At 43.6% G+C, this 18,262-nt stretch overlaps 1 protein-coding gene across 5 annotated transcripts in view; it reads right to left on the bottom strand.

The window, feature by feature from the left end:
• Nucleotides 1-18,262, bottom strand: part of CIT (citron rho-interacting serine/threonine kinase) — a 166,008-nt gene that overhangs the window by 66,410 nt on the left and 81,336 nt on the right. For all 5 annotated transcript variants that reach the window (XM_066370788.1, XM_066370789.1, XM_066370790.1 and 2 more), the window contains exons 10-17: nt 15,358-15,463; nt 14,307-14,450; nt 12,930-13,049; nt 8,270-8,440; nt 7,928-7,978; nt 7,304-7,357; nt 4,179-4,319; nt 2,169-2,294 (exon numbers count right to left, since the gene is read on the bottom strand). In XM_066370788.1, coding sequence (XP_066226885.1) covers nt 2,169-2,294; nt 4,179-4,319; nt 7,304-7,357; nt 7,928-7,978; nt 8,270-8,440; nt 12,930-13,049; nt 14,307-14,450; nt 15,358-15,463 — 913 coding nt within the window. The remainder of the gene's footprint in view (nt 1-2,168; nt 2,295-4,178; nt 4,320-7,303; nt 7,358-7,927; nt 7,979-8,269; nt 8,441-12,929; nt 13,050-14,306; nt 14,451-15,357; nt 15,464-18,262) is intronic.

Genomic DNA, 18,262 nt, shown 5'->3' with positions numbered 1-18,262 from the left:
TGCTGTTGAGTTTATATTGTTGAAATATTATTGTGGTATATTTTATTAAATATTTTAACACACCATTTGGTTCAGAATATTTTTTTTCTTATTTTTCTCCTTAAAACCCTAGGTGCGTCTTATGGTCAGGTGTGTCTTATGGAGCAAAAAATACAGTAATTTAAGGGCTTGATGTATACTAAAGGATCCTCTGCAATGACCTCTTGTATTAAAGCAAAAGACTTTGCTATAATGAGAACCCCAATTAACTGTGTTGAAAGTTCTTACCAGAATAGCAAATGTTTTAAAGCAAATGACACTCTGGAATCTATTGACAAGCATCATCATTATGTAACAGTATTAAGGACCACCCTTTGCCATGTCCTAGATACTTCGCAGCCTAAGCACAGGATTCTTGAGCAAAAGGCACCTACTGATAATTTAAGTTGCAACCACAAAGGTACTCAGGCAGATGGAAAGATGCATTCAAAGAAAAATGCTTCCTTTTTCTTTATGTTATAAATAACTTGATAATCATCTTTTCTTGGTTTCAGTCTTCATACAATAGCACAGGAATGGAAATCAGATTCCAAAACCAGTTGAAAACTCAGATACCTGAGATTGACAACTTTAAGACCAAATCTCTGGTCTATGTATAGATGGGAGTTTACAACCTATAATCAAAGAATGCAGAGCTCTATGCTCCTACATATTAACTGCAAGTGAACCTTTGGAAAAGCAGATATTCTAAAATCTTACTTCTTGGTGGTTTGGCATTTTTTGTTGTTGTTGTCATTTTTTTAAACATTATCTTTTCTATATGTATTGGATCAAACTCTTCAGTCCTGTTATACAAACACTTGTTCGCTGCTATATTTCCAGCTCCTAGAAGAGTGCCTGGCACATAGTAGAAGCTCATTAAATATTTGTTGAATGAATGAATGAACACATCACCAGTAAACAAAGAAACACTTTGCAACCACAAGAGACTTAACCACTTCATTTGCACAAAGCAAGAGATAGTGGTGGCGGGATCTAATTTTACGATAAAATTCACACACTTGACAGTCGCCAAGAGAAACTCTGATGACGGGAAAAGAGGACGGAAAAGGTAGACCAACAGTCACATTTGCCTTTGTGTACAGACGTATATACAAAGACTGTGTGTCCAAGAAAAACAATCTAACCAATTTCTCTTTCACCTGTTTATTCAAGAGCATCCATGTGCTCATGAATACATACAAACATAGAAATATTTATATCAAGTTTTAAAGGGTTTTTATTATTTTGATATTAAGTATAGACCTATAAGCTGGCCATTCTTGAGTTCATATAGTTGCTGGTGACTCACTTCCCAGAAGTGACAGAGGGGAGGAGAGAGAGAGAGAGATGAAGTGACCTGCTCACCACCTCGCCTACTTATGGTAGAAAGAAACAGCCGACTACTCCAGTCTCTTCTGGGGTGGTGGAGGAGGCAGCTATGAACAGACTCCGAGTTATCACTAAGTGGCATCAGATTCCTGACTTTGGAATTCAGATCCAAGGAGAATCTTTCAAAGGTTCACCAGCGTTCCACCCGCAAGGACCACCTGAGCCTGCCTTGTTAAGTTAAATTGTTTATCAGAACCGAAAACAGAATCATGATGATACAAAGCTAAAAAGAGACCTGTGACATCTAAGGAGACTTAAAAAATAATAATTACAACCTACTATAGCGGAGAGAGTGAGTGGGTGAACATTGGTCTCTGACAAATATTACTCTGAGAAAAACAATTCTGCGTGACCAATTTTTTTCTCCTCTAAAAGCAGAATCTGGGATTTGGTCTTAAAGGTCTAATGCCCTACAGCTTTTTTAATTGGCATTGCAAAGTTAACAGCCATACCAAACTGTGCTCCTAGCATGTAAAAGCTCGGAAATGACAGAGTATGCAAGTTCATATTTTTAAATGTCAGGCAGTAGCAAACAGAGCAAAAATATAATGTTTACGGATCTGCAACCAGTGCTGAAATGTCCAAAATTTGGTTATTCATACTGTTCTCTGACGTGGCGTACACCGAAATCACTTCTCTTAATTCAGCTACTCGGTGATACCTCCCCTCTGCCATTGTTTAATGCTTCTTTTTACCCCCTTCCCTCTGCAACCTCTAACCTGTTATCTTTTAACTTTTCAACTTTTGTTCCTGCTCACCAGAATTTTATCAGCCATCTGCTGGATCTGTTGGGATTTTGTCTGGATGTCATCCTTCAGTCTGTTTTCTCTACGCTCCATGGTCTCTAGCCTCTTTACCTTGTTCTCCAGAGAATGGCGGCGTTCCTGTAGATCGTGAATCAATCAGAGAGTTTTAATGGGGTAGCCGCCACAGGCAAGACGCCTGCTCTCGAGGCGGGAAGAGAAGTCTCAGGCACCCGCAGCAACAGCGAAGAAAGTAAGACTCTAGAATTCAAGTACTCAGTCGTGTAGGTTACAAGAGTGCATTCATTCATTCAAATATTTACCAAGCACCTACTATCTGCAAAAGTATTACACTAGGCATCACGGAAAATACAGAGAGGAAGCCAACATAACTCCTGCCCTTGCAAAAGATAAGACAAACAGAGATAAACATAATACAGGTGAAGAGGGGGAGAGCTAGAGAGCAAACCGGTGCCGAGCGCTGTGGAAGGTCAGAGGCAGGAAAGAGGACTTTTTAGCCAACAGGTGAAGGGAAGAGTCCCAGAGACGTGAGCTCTGGAGAGGGCCGGGATATGGGGAGGGCCGAAGAGGAGACTGGCAGGCCTCTCCGACAAAGGTAGGCACATCAGCAGAAAAGCGTAGGTGGTTAAGAGTCAGTTTAGGCCCCAGCTGAAGCCTGGAGTGGCTACAGCTGAAGATGTATGATGGGGAGGAGCAGGAGAAAAGGTGGAACTCAAAAACAGGTGGGTCACATAGCTGAGTTTCATACACTAGGCTCAGGGATGTGCCTAAGATATATGGAAGCCCTGAAAGGTTTGCGATGGGTGGGGGTGCTGATGAGCCTTCTGTCAAAGGTCCACGAGTCTTATACTGTATGAATTTGCTGGGAGCAAGGACAGACCAGAAGCAGAAGGCAAAAAAATCACTACATTTGCTCAGCTAAGAGGAAGAGGGCCTGGTCTATGAGGAGGCCTACAGAAATGGCAAGCAAGGGATGAATGGGGGAGACAGTGTGGCTGTATTTATAGGACTGAGTGACTCACTGAATGGGAGGGTCCATGGAGAAGTAGATGATGTCAAAGTTTCATGCCTTGGTTGACTAGATGAGTGATGGTGGCCCTGACCACCATGAGGAGATTGAGAAGGGAACTCAGGTCAGGGGGGAAGACCCTGAGTTCAATCTAGAGTTGACGCACTGTTCAGACACCCCGTTCAGACGTCAGGGGAGCAGCAGGAAATACTGCTTGGAGCACAGGTGAGGATGGCCCCAAAGAGACATAAGCAAATGGTTCACACCAGCACTGTGAAAGGGAGAGCAGAAGGCACAGGAACAGGGTGAGGGTTAAATCAACTACGGCACATCCGTTCTGTAGAGCTATCACCAAGGAGCTGAGGGAGAAGGACAGGAGAAAAGGGGAAGGGTCACTTCTCGTTCTACATTCATCAGTACTGTTTAAGTTTTTGGCAATGAGAAGACACTCGTGTGTTTCCTGCATAATTATATAAACAATTTCAACAACAACAACAACAACAACAAAGAATTTCAGGGAGAGAAGACGCCCAGAAATATAGATCTAGGAAGTCATCGACACACAGGTTAATAGCTGAAGCCTTGAAAATTAATGCGTTATTAACACTGTGGGGAAAAGGCAAGGGAAAACAATGGTTCGGAGGGAAGAAAAAGAAAAACTCAGGCATGGCGTTACAGTCTGTCTATAAAAACATAAATCAACCCTCCCGGATGAGCGAGCAGGTCAGAGGAAAACAGAAAGGAAAAGCTTTCATCACAACATCTCTCTTCTTCAAGCTGTTGTGACAATCGCCCTTCCCCTTGGAGAAGATGTCTGCAAGCCTCTCAAGTATCAAAGCCATTTGCAGATGGGAAAGCGGTTCAGTCAGACACAAGTGAGGGGCGGCTCTGCAGTTCCTCTCCCTTGGCCCTGCCAAAGCCAGTCACTGTCAACTCGCACGTGGCCACGCCGGGACCGGGGTCAGTGCACCACGGGCTGGCAGGCCCCTGCTCACCTCGGCCTCGGCCAGCTTCTTTTTGATACCCTCGGAAGAGTCCTCGCGGTTCTGCAGCTTCTCCAGCTCGCGCTCCGCTCGCTCCTTCGCCTGGCGGATGTTCTGCAGCAGCTCGGTGGCCTCTGCACTGGCCTTTACTGCCTACCAGGAAAGACGGGACAGGAGAAGAATGGCCCAAGTTATTCAATATTCTAAATGGAAAACATCAGGGAACACTGAGTATTTATAGGATGTCCATTTCTCAAAACACAGGAACATTCATTCTATTCTGTATTGTGTCTATTCTAAGGTGCACATATATTTTCTTAAACGCTGCTGAATTTAGAATGCATTCTACCATTAAAATTTACGGCATATTTTCCTTCTTGGGGCATGTGATAGAATGGTGTAGCTGATCGTCATCAGTCACTCAGACTCAATACAGTGTCGTAGATGCAAACATAAAAGTCTAGAAGGGTTTACCTAACCATGTAATAATGTATCTACCTCAAAACATTCATTTTCTCCTATTTAATTATCTCATTTGGTAATTTTCCTATGGAGAATTTATAAGAAAACAAGATAAAAACCATAATTTAAACTATTTTTCAAATGAATGCCTTTCAAAGAGCATAAGAACCATAGTGTTCATGGTAATTGGCAAATCCGTGGTTGTTTGTTTTAAAGCAACATCTTTTTTTTTTTTTTTTACAGAGTCAGAGAGAGGGATAGACAGGGACAGACAGACAGAGAGGAACGAAAAGATGAGAAGCATCAATCATTAGTTTTTCGTTGTGCATTGTGACACCTTAGTTGTTCATTGATTGCTTTCTCATATGTGCCTTGACCGCGGGCCTTTAGCAGACCAAGTAACCCTTTGCTCGAGCCAGCGACCTTGGGTCCAAGCTGGTGAGCTTTGCTCAAACCAGATGAGCCCGTGCTCAAGCTGGCGACCTCGGGGTCTCAAACCTGGGTCCTTGGCATCCCAGTCCGACGCTCTATCCACTGCGCCACCGTCTGGTCAGGTAAGTAACACCTTTTCTGAAGTTAATTTTTATTTGGTTCTTCACTATACTGCTGCTCTTATAGCATCATAGTAAAGATCTGAGTTCAAGAAACCAACAGCCTTATACTTACTTGCTTTAAATTAAAATTTTAAGAAGGAGAAACTTGAAATTTAAAAGTGGAAACTGCAAGAAAACTCCTGTTTGGGGACCAGCACTGTCCATGTGAGAGCTACCAGCCACATGTGGTGCCTAAATACCTGGATGTGCCTGGTGAGACTATGAATTTAAATTTTTATTTATTTAAGTTTAATTCATTTAAACACTGAAATAGTGTATATGTTTTTTTGTTTGTTTTTTTAATTTTATTTATTTTTAGAGATAGAAGAGAGAGAGACAGAGAGAGAAAGGGGGAGGAGCAGGAAGCAACAACACCCATATGTGCTTTGACCACGCAAGCCTGGAGTTTTGAACCGGCAACTTCAGCATTCCAGGTTGACACTCCATCCACTGTGCCACCACAGGTCAAGCTTTTTTTTTAATGTTTTTATGTTTTTTGTTTGTTTTTAATTTTTTAATTTTTTTACAGAGACAGAGAGAGAGTCAGAGAGAGGGATAAATAGGGACAGACAAACAGGAACACAGAGAGATGAGAAGCATCAATCATCAGTTTTTCATTGCGACACCTTTAGTTGTTCATTGATTGCTTTCTCATATGTGCCTTGACCGTGGGCCTTTAGCAGACCGAGTAACCCCTTGCTCGAGCCAGCAACCTTGGGTCCAAGCTGGTGAGCTTTTTGCTCAAGCCAGATGAGCCCGCGCTCAAGCTGGCGACCTCGGGGTCTCGAACCTGGTTCCTTCCGCATCCCAGTCGGACGCTCTATCCACTGCGCCACCGCCTGGTCAGGTAAATGTTTTAATACTGATACATGCTACCATGATATATTAGAGACACTGGATTAAATAAACTATACCATTCAAATAATCCACCTATTTCTTTTCGCTTTTTTGAATGTGTCTACTAGAAAATTTTAAATGAACTCTGTGGCTGACATCTGTGGTTTGCATCATGCTTCTATTGGAGAGCACTGTTCTAGAAGAAAATATGAATCCTTATACAAGCTTCTAGCTGAAAGAGGGCAGTAAATGCTTGCATGAGTGAGCTCAGCATAGGTAAGAAGGGGAATGATGAGCAGATGAAGAAAATGTGGTATATACAGACAGTGAAATTACTATACGGCCTTAAAGAAGGAAATCCTGTCACACCACAAAATGGGTGAAACTCAAGGATATTATGCTAAGTGAACTAAGCCAGTCTCAGAGGACAAATACTATATGATTTTACTCATATGAAATATCTGAAGCAGTCAAAGCCATAGAAACAGAAAATTAAAAGGTGGTTACCAAGGGCTGGGAAGGAGGAAAAGGCGGGATTAGTGTTTGGCAGTTACTGGGTTTCAGTTTTGCACAATGGAAAAGTTCAATGTGGATGTACTTCACACCACTGAGCTATTCACTTAAAATGGTTACAACAGTAAATCTAATGTTACGTATTTTTTACCACAAGTTTTTAAAAAGAATAAGAAAGAGGGGCTCTATTAAACTAAGCCAATGAACACATTCACAAACACTCCCCAGAGCTAGTCTCAGACCCATATTTGTTCTGGCCGTTTCATCGGCACGTCCAGTGTTCAACCAACACAACCTCTGCAGGCTCTGTAAACCATCCCATACCACCCCCACCCCCACCCCCACCAGGACACCATTCCACAACTCCTCCCCCTTCAGGGCACAGCATTGCTGCCCACAGAGTTCCTAATTGAAAGCAGTCTGGGTCGTGAACAGCACGTGCTTCTCTTACGAACGTGCAAAACGGGGAGCCTGGCCTGCACAGGGAGGGGGGTGGCTTCTCGGGTCTTGTCGTAGCATAATTACAACTTTTACTTGAGAGTCTCACGCAGCCTGGCTCTTAAGAAAAAGTATACTCAGAAGTCTCGTACTTTCAGGTAATAGCTTCATTCTCCTCAGCGCAGGGTGACTAAAACTGCTTCTCTCAGATCTCACTCTCAGGCGAGGCAAGGTTCAAGTATTTGGAAATGGAGTAAGTCCCCCCCTCAAATAAAGAAATCCCCTGGGGCTTACCTTTTCCAGCTTCTCTTGGAGCTCCTGAATTTTGAGCTGCTGCTCAGCATTGATCTATAATTAAAATCCCAGGAAATAAAGCAAAAGGCAAATCGGTATTAAGGTCTTGCTACATTAACTACGGTCCTACTACTGCGGTCCTATTTTCTTGAGGTTTCTGGGGGGGAGGGGGGTCTTTTTGTTTTGTTTTCCAGCACCTATTGATGGAGAGGAAAAACAAGTGGCCTATCAGAAAAGATTTGGAATGTCCCAGTGCAAACCTCCACGCTGACTGACTACTTCTCTAGGACCAGCAACATACAAATAGCAAAAAGAGAATTAAAGTCGCCCAGCACCTTAGAACAGTGAGAATTTTCACATGTATTTTACCGACAGTCCGGGGTTTGTTACTCTGATGAGCAGGCATGGCAAAAAAAAAAAAAAAAAAAAAAAAAAAAAAAAAAAAAAGAGGTCTCTTTCATCCCTTTTAAAACCATAGCTGAATGCTAAAAGTGGTCATCCAGTGGTCGACCTCGAAGAAAGCTCTCTATTCATTACAGGCATATTCTTACCAATGACTGGCCATTGCTAGTAACCTTTAAAACATTATCTACCAAAAACAGCAGTATCAATAATGGAAAATACCTTTTCCAGTTTGGAATATTCTCCCACTTCAGGCTTCCCCTGATCCTTAGCCTGTAATTAAAAGATATGACACAATGGGAAGAATGTAAAAGTCTTATAGACAATACTACCTCCTGTACTTTCTCTGTGACCAAGATGATGAAGAAATGAAGATGAAGATGATGATCACAACCACGACGACTGATGATGACAGGTTATCTTCTAGAAATAAAGACCAGGAACTTCCCAGGGTATCCCATTATTTCCCAAATGTAGACTCATTAGGCTAGTGTTCCCTTTATTCCTGCTAAGATCATTCCTGATTCCACTCCCAAAACAACCTCCCGGCAGGAGGCTGGCTACCTTCATCAGTTTATGCTGAGATTCTGTCGCTTTCCGCTTTAATTCTTCCGCGGCAAGCCGGGACTCTCTCAGCTCCGATTCGTAGAAATCACTCCGTCTCCGTGCCAAAACCAGGTCCTCTTCCAACTGATTCATCATTAACCTCATTTCTTCCACTTGAGCCTGGTATTCCTACAGAACGGACAATGGAAGAAAGGTGAACTTTAGAACTGCTAAAAGAGACAGGCAGTGAGGATGGACAAACACCGGCCACAGAGGGAAGATAAAACAATGAAGACAGACAGAGAACAGATCGAGAAAGAAGGTGAGTAGAATGATGGGGAAAAGGGAGAGGCGTGGGAGGACGCGGAGGGAGAAAAAGTATTAAATCTTTAAACCATTTTAATGTGGAACACAGATCACTAGTAATACCACTGGGAACACATGTGCCTATAATAAGATCCTTTGAGGAAATAATACCACAAATAAGCACGGAACCTTAAGGCACTTGCAACATAGGAGAGCCAAAAGGGATGTTCTTTAAACAACCAGGATAAACTGCTTATGTGTAGCTTTCTTCCAAGGGTAATCGTTTATATAGATTTGTCCTTTAGAAGTCATGTGCTCCTCACATAATTAGATATGGTACTAGTTTTAAAATTAACCTTTCAGATGGCACAAGAGGGTAATTGAAAATCTCAGTGGAAAGAATCTTGGAAGGTGAAACTCATCATGTCAGTTTCTCACCATTAATTTTTCTGGCCCCAAAACTGAATGATGAACTTAATGTTGCTATTGAAATGCAAGTCACCCTGAAATTTGGAACACTGGCTCTGGTCAAAATAACTTGTGAGAAAAATTCCAAAGAAAGAATTATCTTGTTCTGTCTAACAAACCCTCTAAAGGGATCCAAACAGCCTGACCTTTTCCAAAATGCATTTCTAAAATCAAAACAGAACATTTAAATTGAGGGTTTTTTCAAAAATTGGATTTGCTGGAAGAAATGGGCAATGGTTTTGAAAACTTTTAGCCAAAGTATAAAAATATTCTTTGTTAGCAAAATCAAAGCTTATACATATAAGGATTATGAATGACCACTTATACAATCCAAGATGCTTTGGGGTAGCAGGTGAACATAAAATGCAAATAACAAGGAACTGTCTCACAGTATACAGTGAACATCTCTAAGATCTATTCTCCCAAGAAATAATTGAAGCAGTATTTACTGAGCAAGGATATATACATATTTTTAGCAACAAGGTGTAAAATAAGCTTTCAGCCTGTGGTAACAGGCAAGCCCCCAGTGCTCACTAAAGGGGAGGTGACATCCTTAGGAAAACTGGGTAGTTTTCAGGGCAGCACACCTCTCACTAGATCGCTGGGGGGAGAGATGAAAAAAAGAGCCCAAAGTGAAGCATAGTCTTATTTCACTTCACCCAAAAATATACTGTCATTGAAGGTCAAGCCTAGAAGTCACAGGATGCCAGGATTCTGGGTGGTGCGCCCTAAGTAGGGGGTGTGGGGTTATATAACCAAAGGCCTTTATAAGCTGCTCACAATTATCCAAACTCACAGAGTGGAACAGGAGCGGACTCTGTAAAATGATACATTCTTTCCTTGGGGTTTTTCTCCACCCCTCCGCCAGGGACACACGATGACTGACATATTTTATAGATGTGTTCGTATAAAGACAAAAACATTAATAGTATGCAAAAAGTTTCTTTGACCAAAAGCTCAATTTTTTTCTTCTAAATTATAAAAACAATTTTTTTAACGTTTTATGGGCACCTGAAAGTGCCATCAGCCCTACCCACAGCCACAAGCAGCAAACTGTGGAGGAAGCTGAGCAGGGGAGAAAACCTTGGGCATCTTATCCTCAAGCTCCCTTTTCTTTCTTAAATTTACAATGTTAGCGAGAAGGGAATATAATTTCCGTGCTTTGTCAAGAGCAAGGGCAGAGCAGCTGTTTGTCCCCCCCCCCCCCGCAACATCTCTCTTTCCTGAGCCGTCTGCACCCAGGGGGCAGGGGGGAGACAGGAATCAGGCAGCCTCTCCATCAGCAATCCGAGCTCCCAGGGCACCCAGCCTGCCACTAGCACCATCAGGAATTCTACCTCATTTGCTGAGCTGTTGTATGTCATTATGCGGGAGACTTCAAGGCAATCTCCTAAATCCAGCAGCTAACCAAATCCCCACTGCAGAAAAAGTCTGAGAGAAGATCGTTGGGTCTGTTTCCAGGGCCAGCTGAGAGAGAGCTGTCCTGTCCCAGCGTGGATTGAACTGCAGGTCAGAGCTGGGCAGCACTGGAATGGAGGACCAGGGACAACTTTCAAGGCCTAAGGTAAGTGTTCCGGATAGAGCTTTGAAATTATGCGGGAAGGAGTATCAGACACGGTCCTATTCACTCAGACATCCTAAAACTCAAACACCTTCCGTGTTTCCCACATTTCTGTCCCCTTCCGGCGGAGGGGCAAGGGGTCAGCCATTGCTGGTAAAGGTGTGTGAATCAAACTATCACATGAGACTCTTAGGTGTTTTTATTTTAAACCACGTCCAAACACTCTATAGGGGGTAGCTACATAGAAGCAAAATATTAAATAATAAAAAGCTGTATAGAAATCAGCTACTGAGATCAAGAGCTGGGGGTGGGTGGGGGTGGATGCCAGATCTGAGAGGAACCAACATGCTGCAAATCAATTACTAGAAGTATGCTGGAAGCAGGAAAGGCTTTTTTCCTGGACTGCAAACATCCAGCTCTCACAAACTTATCAAAAGTCATGTTAAAATAAATCCTCCTTCCGGTGAGAAATAAAATCTGAAACTGAGAAGTTTTCTTCCCGCTGAAGGAAATTTTAGCAGTCATTAAATTGAAAACTCCACATGCATGCCAACTGTGATATGAATCACAAAAGACATTTCTTTGAACTCAACCACCTTTCAAAATGTCCTCATAATTCTGTTTCTGTGGAATTCGTGGACACCAGCTGCCCCCTCTGGTGGCCAAACACAGCTTTCATTTCCCCAGGACGTCACCAAAAGCAAATTTCCAAGCACATTGAACTAATGGGAGAAAAAGCATCCTGCCTCGTGAAACGTTTAGGATGAAAAACTATGATAAAAGGGGCAATGAGTCAGCCGTCCAAGCAGATTTTTTCAAACAGAACGCGTGGCCTGCAAAGTCTCGAAGATTAGCCTTGTTCAAAAATCTGATGGCCAGATTGCTACCTTTCCCATGCATATTGACTTGTAACATTTTCATCAAGCAAGAGGATATTAACCAATCATTAACTTTAAGGTGATAGATTATGCCAACAAAGGCCCCGCCAATGATAATTCTTTCTTTTAAGAATAGTGAGTGGACCAAATTATTTGCTGGGCTTTCTTACATTTCGCATCGGCAGATGGCTAAGTTTGTGTTACCCAAAGACAAAAATGTTCATTTCCATCAGTGTTTACATTTGATTTTCTGCAGTGAATGAGAGTTGCCTGGCAGCTGATAATTCAGTTCTCCAATTGCTCATTGCCATCTCTTCATTAAAGTTTCTATTTACAGTTTTGTCAAAGGACAGAAAAATCCATGCTAAAAGGGAAACAATGAAGCGAAATAAAAAATGAACCATCTTGAAAGAAAACCCTTTTTGAAAAGGAAGGAAAAAAAAAACCAGAGTGGGCTTTTTAAAGGTCTCGGCGCTCTTTTAAGAACACACAGGGGACAGCTTTCTACACTCTGCTTTGCTGCATTTAATCCTCTTTGGCCTTTGTCGCTCAAACTCTTCTTCTAAACTCTTTCATTTTACTTAGAGTTTAAGTTTTACTTACTATGAATTATCCTAGCTTCTCTCAAAAATTTAAAATGCAACTGAATAGCTATAAAAACTTTTAATTTTTTCTTTTCTTTTTTAAGTAATCTAAAGCACAGGTTGGCCAACTTTTCCCGTAAAAGGCTGGACTAGTAAGCAATTTCAGCTTTTCGGGCCATATGGTCTTTGTCACAGCTACTCACCTCGGCATGGCAGCGTGATTACCGGCTGTGGACAATACCAAAATGAATGAGCATGGCTGTGCGCCAGAAAAAACTTTATTCAGCCTGACCTGTGGTGGCGCAGTGGATAAAGCGTCAACCTGGAAACACTGAGGTTGCCGGTTCAAAACCCTGGCTTGCCTGGTCAAGGCACATATGGGAGTTGATGCTTCCTGCTCCTCCCCTTTCTCTCTCTCTCTCTCTCTATCTCCCCCCATCCTCTCTAAAATGAATAAATAAATAAAATTTAAAAAAAAAACACTTTATTCATGGGAACAGAAACCTGACTTCCACATACCTCACCCATGCCATGGAATATCTCTCTTCTTCTTCTATCACCCCCAACATTTACAAATGCACAAACCACTCTTAGCTGTGGTCACGGAAAACAGGTGGTGGGCCAGATCTGCCCCACAGACCACACTGTGCCCACCCGTGCTCTACACCTACGCCTGGCATTGGAAAGAGGAGCCATTGTGGGGCGCAGATTTCAAAGGAGCTAGAACTAAGCACTCTACTATTTATATAAATATGAGGAAGCTAAAGTGTCCACATGACCTACATAGCTCTCCCTCCCCTTCCTTCTCTCTGTCTCTTAAACACACCACTCTGAAATGAGAGGTCCGAGTTGCCGCCCTGCTCCCGGGCCGGCAGTCCTACCTGCTCTTTGATTTCCTGGAGCTTCCGGCTCTGCTCTCTGATATCGTGGAGAAGCTGCAGTGCCTTGTCATCCTCCTGGGACACCTCCATCCGTGCTTGCTCCAAACTTCGCTTTAAGCTCTGCGGAAAGCAAAAATTTTAATAGGGATGCCCTGTGGAGCCTGCTCTGTTTGAAAAGATTCATTAGGAGAGTCGCAAGCTGCTTCGCAGACACCAACACGGTCTCGGATGACAGACCAGAGCTGTTGACAACTTCCAGTTCGCTGCTGATTCCAGGTTTCAGCCTGTAAAAACCCCTGGGTTTGAGAAACATCATCGCAGACCTGTGACCTTAGGTATTCACCCTGAAACTACATCACCCGGTCTCCTACCACCATCTACCTGTCCAAGCAGATACTTACTTTTATGGTTAGGACTAAAAACAGGTAAGATCCCTTCCGTTACAACCACCATTGGGATAACCACAGTCGTTACTATAATACCAGTTACGCAAGGACTCGCAAGTATCTAACTCTCTTTCAAAGTAGCAATGACTTCATTCTTTGGCCTGTCGTCATTTAAGACTCCAAGCAATCTATTTCCACCTCCTGGCTTACGTCTCTTGGATGCCTTTCATCCATAAGTTTCCCTCAATGCTTCAGTGGCACTTAAATATGTATCTGAAATACATAGCTGAATAACTTCACCCACCACTGAAAGGCAGCCAAATCTGGAATGGAAACATAGCAGTTACTCTTAATTAGCCACGTCTTATAGATGTCCTCTCCCTCGTGAAAAAAAAAAACAAACTTGAAAAATGTGTGATTCAACTGCTTTAGACTGTTTAATCGGGCACACTGAAAAAACACCTGGATGAAAAATTTAACAAGACAATGGAGAAGACAGTCTACTCTTGTGGAGTAAAGAAAAAGAAAAAAACAACCACATGGTAAATAATGACAGAGGGTCTGGGTTTTAAAGCCTGAGTTTTCCTGTTGCTACGCCAGTTATAGGCAATGGAAAATTGATTTCAGGCAGATTCAAAATATATTTTCTTGCGCTTATTTGCGAGTTTGGTTCCGAGTCTGATTGTGTCGGACAAGGTGTAGGTATAGACCAGAGAGGCTGGGATGGGGATGTCAGGACCCACCGTGACTTGCTGCAATGGTGACTACACCCATCTCCAAGCTCTGCGGCCTACCTGGACTTTCTGTAGTCCGGTCCTACTTCTCACCAGGCTCACCCTACCCTGCAAATTAGTTCTTGCTTTTGTATTCTCCCTTTCTCTACTCTCTGCCATTGGCTGTGATGTGCCTCATGGAGCTGTCATGAAACAGGATGAGACACACACAACAGAAGTGCCACCTCCAAGGGAAGGGGACTTTGGGGAAGGCTCACACTGCATTCTGTGATGTAGGTAGCAAGGTCCTGTTCCAGGAGGGATCTCTGAGTCTCAGAGGCCTTCAGCTCCACCTCCTTCTGACTAAGCACAGCCTCCACCTCTGACACTCTCCGATGTAACCGGGTCATTTCCTGCTCCATCTGAAATAAACACATCGACAGGTTAAAGGGCCCCTGGAGGTTCGTTGGGACCTATCAAATCTCAAGTAGCCTCCGAAACCACCTGGTGGTCTGGGCTGGCTCTATTTCACCAAAGGTTGGGATGGAAATACCATTGTTTCTTCGCCTGGGAGCACACAGTTCTTCGTAAGGGTAGTCACAATGCTAAGTCACTCCTCTCATTCAAGTCTCGGTTCACACTTGATCACTTCTCTAACCCAGTGAGCAAGAAAGCCACAATCATCACTTTTCACCTGTTTGCTTTTTTGGTTTGGTTTGTTTTTTGCAGACGTCACTTTAATTTTACCCCAAATCCATCTTGATCCCCCCCATCTCCTTGCAAAGATATAGAGGACAAATCCAGGATAGGGCAAGGAGTTACGTATTTGTCTGCACTCTTAGGAGTCCCGGGCAAGTAGTGACTTTTATGAGCTTCCAGAAAGCTGCCCCTGGGCAGGCACAGTGAGTGTTAGGAGACGTTGAGCATAACCAACACCGTGGCCGCAGTTACATAAGCAGGAGTTTTAAAGGACTAAGAAGAGAGACTTCGCATCACTCAAAGCAGATGGGATGCACCTCAGCCACAGGTGAGGACCCACGCCACCTGCCGGAAGACGCAGACATCTGGCTGGGTCATGCCGAAGAACGGGCAGTTTTAAATCCAGGGCCTCCTCTGGTTAAGATTTAAAGGATTTACAGCAACGTCAAGGCCCGAATTCATCTCCCTCTGAGCTGCCGGAGGTGTGACTTCAGCGAGGGAGATAGCACCTCGCTCGCTCTGTATGGATCAGGTGGCTCAGTGCCAGCAGCGGCCCCAGGTGGCTCCCTTGGCATATACTGACGGGAGGATCCTGGAGCAAGGAGAGAGGCCGGCTGCGGAAATAAATACCTTGTGACACTTGTCCTGGGAGTCTTGCAGCTCTTTGCTTTTGATGAGAAGTTTCTTTTCCATGGAGCTAATCTTGGCAGGGGAGTCCAGGCCCAACACAACAGACCTAGATAGAAGAAAACCAAAGTCAAGGTGGCAAGCAGGTGGGCCTGAAAAGCTGCTTTCAGAAACTACGATACAGATGACGGACCTTCCCAAGTTCTGTGGCCATCAGCAGAGCTTCCAATGACGTCAAGACCAGGAGGCAGGGAAGTGGAAGGAAGTAAGAATTCTGGAAGCAGGCAGACCTGGATGTAAATTCAGTGGCCACTGACCTGAGGCAATGAATCAGACTCTCTGAGACTCAGTTTCCATATCGATGAGGAGGAATCATAATAAAAAGGACCTTCACACAGGAGAGCGTGAACATCAAACGTAGCGAGTGTCCTGCCTACTTGGCTTCATTCACTTACTCAGCAGATGTGTACTGTGCACCTACTATTTTCCAGAAGCTGTTCCAGGCACTGGAATAGCAGTAAACAAGACGTCAAGGTCCCTGCCCTGCTAGAATTGACATTCCACAAAAGGAGGTGAGAATGCATCAGGCAGACACACAAACAGAAAGGCTACAAATGATGATAACTTCTGTCAGAAAAGGAAACAGAGTGACATGATATGAAACAGGGTGATGCAATATGATAGAGAAAATGGGTTGAGGGTCTGCTTTAAATTATGGTCATCAGGGAGGGCTTCTCTGAGGAGGTGACATTTGAGCTAGGGCCTGAAGGCTGAGAAGGTACAGGCCATCCAGAGCTCTGGAAGAAAACAAGCTCTAAGGAGGCGGGATAATAGATGACCCAGTCCTGAGGCAGAACACAGCTAACAGAGCAAGTACCCAATAAATGCTATCCATTACTACAATGATCAAATTATTGTCTTTTCCACCCGCAAGCTAACCTGTTGGTTCTGTTTCATTTTATACAAACTGCTAAGGCATATTACAGTAGGCTGAATAATGCCCCTCCCCCAAGATGTCCACATCCTAATCTCCAGAACCTGTGAATCTGCTTACCTGACAAGGCAAAAGAGATTTTGCAGATGTGATTAAGGGTTTTGAGATGGGGAGATTAATAAGGATTATCTGGTAGAGTCCAATATCACAAGGGTCCTTACAAAAAGAAAGAAGCCTAAGAGGGAAGGAGATGTGACAACATAATTAGGGTCAGAATCAGAGAGACAAATTTGAAGATGCCACACTGCTGGCTTTGAAAATAGAGAAAGGGGCCACAAACCAAGGAATCTGGGCAACCTGTAGAAGCTGGAGGCAGTGAGATAACTGAGTCTCCCAGGGTCTCCAGAAAGTGCAGTCTTGGCTACAGCTTGATTTCCACCCAGTAAAACCCATCTCAGACTTCTGCTCTCCAGAGCTCTACAGTAATAAATGTGTCCGGTTTCAAGCCACTGAAGAGTGCTAATTCATTACAGCAGCCGTAGAAAGCTCACACATTTATCGAGCACTGACTGTATGCCTGGTTCTGTCCTAACTCAGCACATGTTTTAACACTTTATTCCCCACAGTGATTCTATGAGGCAGATACAATTTATTATCCTCATTTTATAGATGAGGAAATTGGGGCCCAGAGAGGATATGCAACCTGCCAGTTACTAAATGGTGTTTGTTGGTCTCAATAGAGAGCTGGGGGGGGGGGCTGATTTGATACCTGATAGAACCCTCAGGAAACTATCACAAAAATGATGCAGCGTGACCTCATGAGAGTGTGTTAGAAGGATGCTCTCCCCACAGAAGGGACATACTTGTGTGTATCACTCACATACTCTGCCTCATCCCAAGAAGCAGTTACTTACAGGGGGAAATGACACTGCATCCAGGACAGCTACCCACAGTGGTTGGCTCCTGGGCTTGAACACTGGGAATAGTGAAGGGCAGGGCCAGAGTGACAACCTGCCAAGGTTCTCACACAGAGAGGGATGTGCAGCAGAGTGCACCGCTGTCCTACAGCCCCATGTTTGTTGCCTTGGAAACAGGGTTGCAGGAACTGGTTGTCAATGAGCATACACATCTTACCAACAGGTGAAAGTTCTGCTTTCTGCTGATCCAAACTATTTCCCTGCCTAAAAGAGGTCAGTTCTCTGCAGCAACTCAGAACACCTCTCTCCCCAGAGCTCCCCGCCCAGTGACAAGGGTTGGTGTGATGATGCAGTCTTGCCAAACCCCAGCTGACAGCTCCCTACAAATACACTACAGGGCAGCCAAGCAAGTCGACACCCAGGGTCAGGCTGCTCTATTCAAAATCTGACTCCACCACTCACTAGCTGTGTGACCTTTCTAAGCTTTAGTTTTCTGGTCCATAAAATGGGGATAATTCTCAATCTACCTCAAAGAGTCCCTGCGGGGATTAAAGAAGAGAACCCATGTTAGGCCTCAGCACAGTGCCTGACACATCACAAGGGCTCAATAAATGCCCACCATTTACTACTGCCACTGTCGTTCTTATCATTACTACCCATGCAATGTCATAAATAGCCTATAAGCCTAAACAGTTGCCTGAAATAATCCAATTCAGGGTGTTGAATTCCCTCTGTGCTATTATTCACATTAAAACAAATGTTGATTATTCATAGAAATGGGCAACAGGGCCTGAAATCCAAAAATAAATCCTTTTGAAAATCCAACTTTTGGCCAAAATTTTTAACCATTTTCTATACCTCTCAGCCTATATTCTACCTAAATTTCCTGTGCATTGGCACGCATGTGTGCACACATTTCACACACACACACACATTTTTATTTTTAATCTGAGATGTAATGGGTTGCTTAGCATGACTTGAGTCACATTGTTATTTCCTTTATTCCTGACTTCACTCTGGGGGTAAGCTGGAGAAGGCCCAAACCACCCAAGGAGGA

Source organism: Saccopteryx leptura, chromosome 2 (genome assembly GCF_036850995.1).
Source record: "Saccopteryx leptura isolate mSacLep1 chromosome 2, mSacLep1_pri_phased_curated, whole genome shotgun sequence".
Classification (NCBI taxonomy): Eukaryota; Metazoa; Chordata; class Mammalia; order Chiroptera; family Emballonuridae; genus Saccopteryx; species Saccopteryx leptura.
This window is presented reverse-complemented; position numbering and strand designations above follow the sequence as displayed.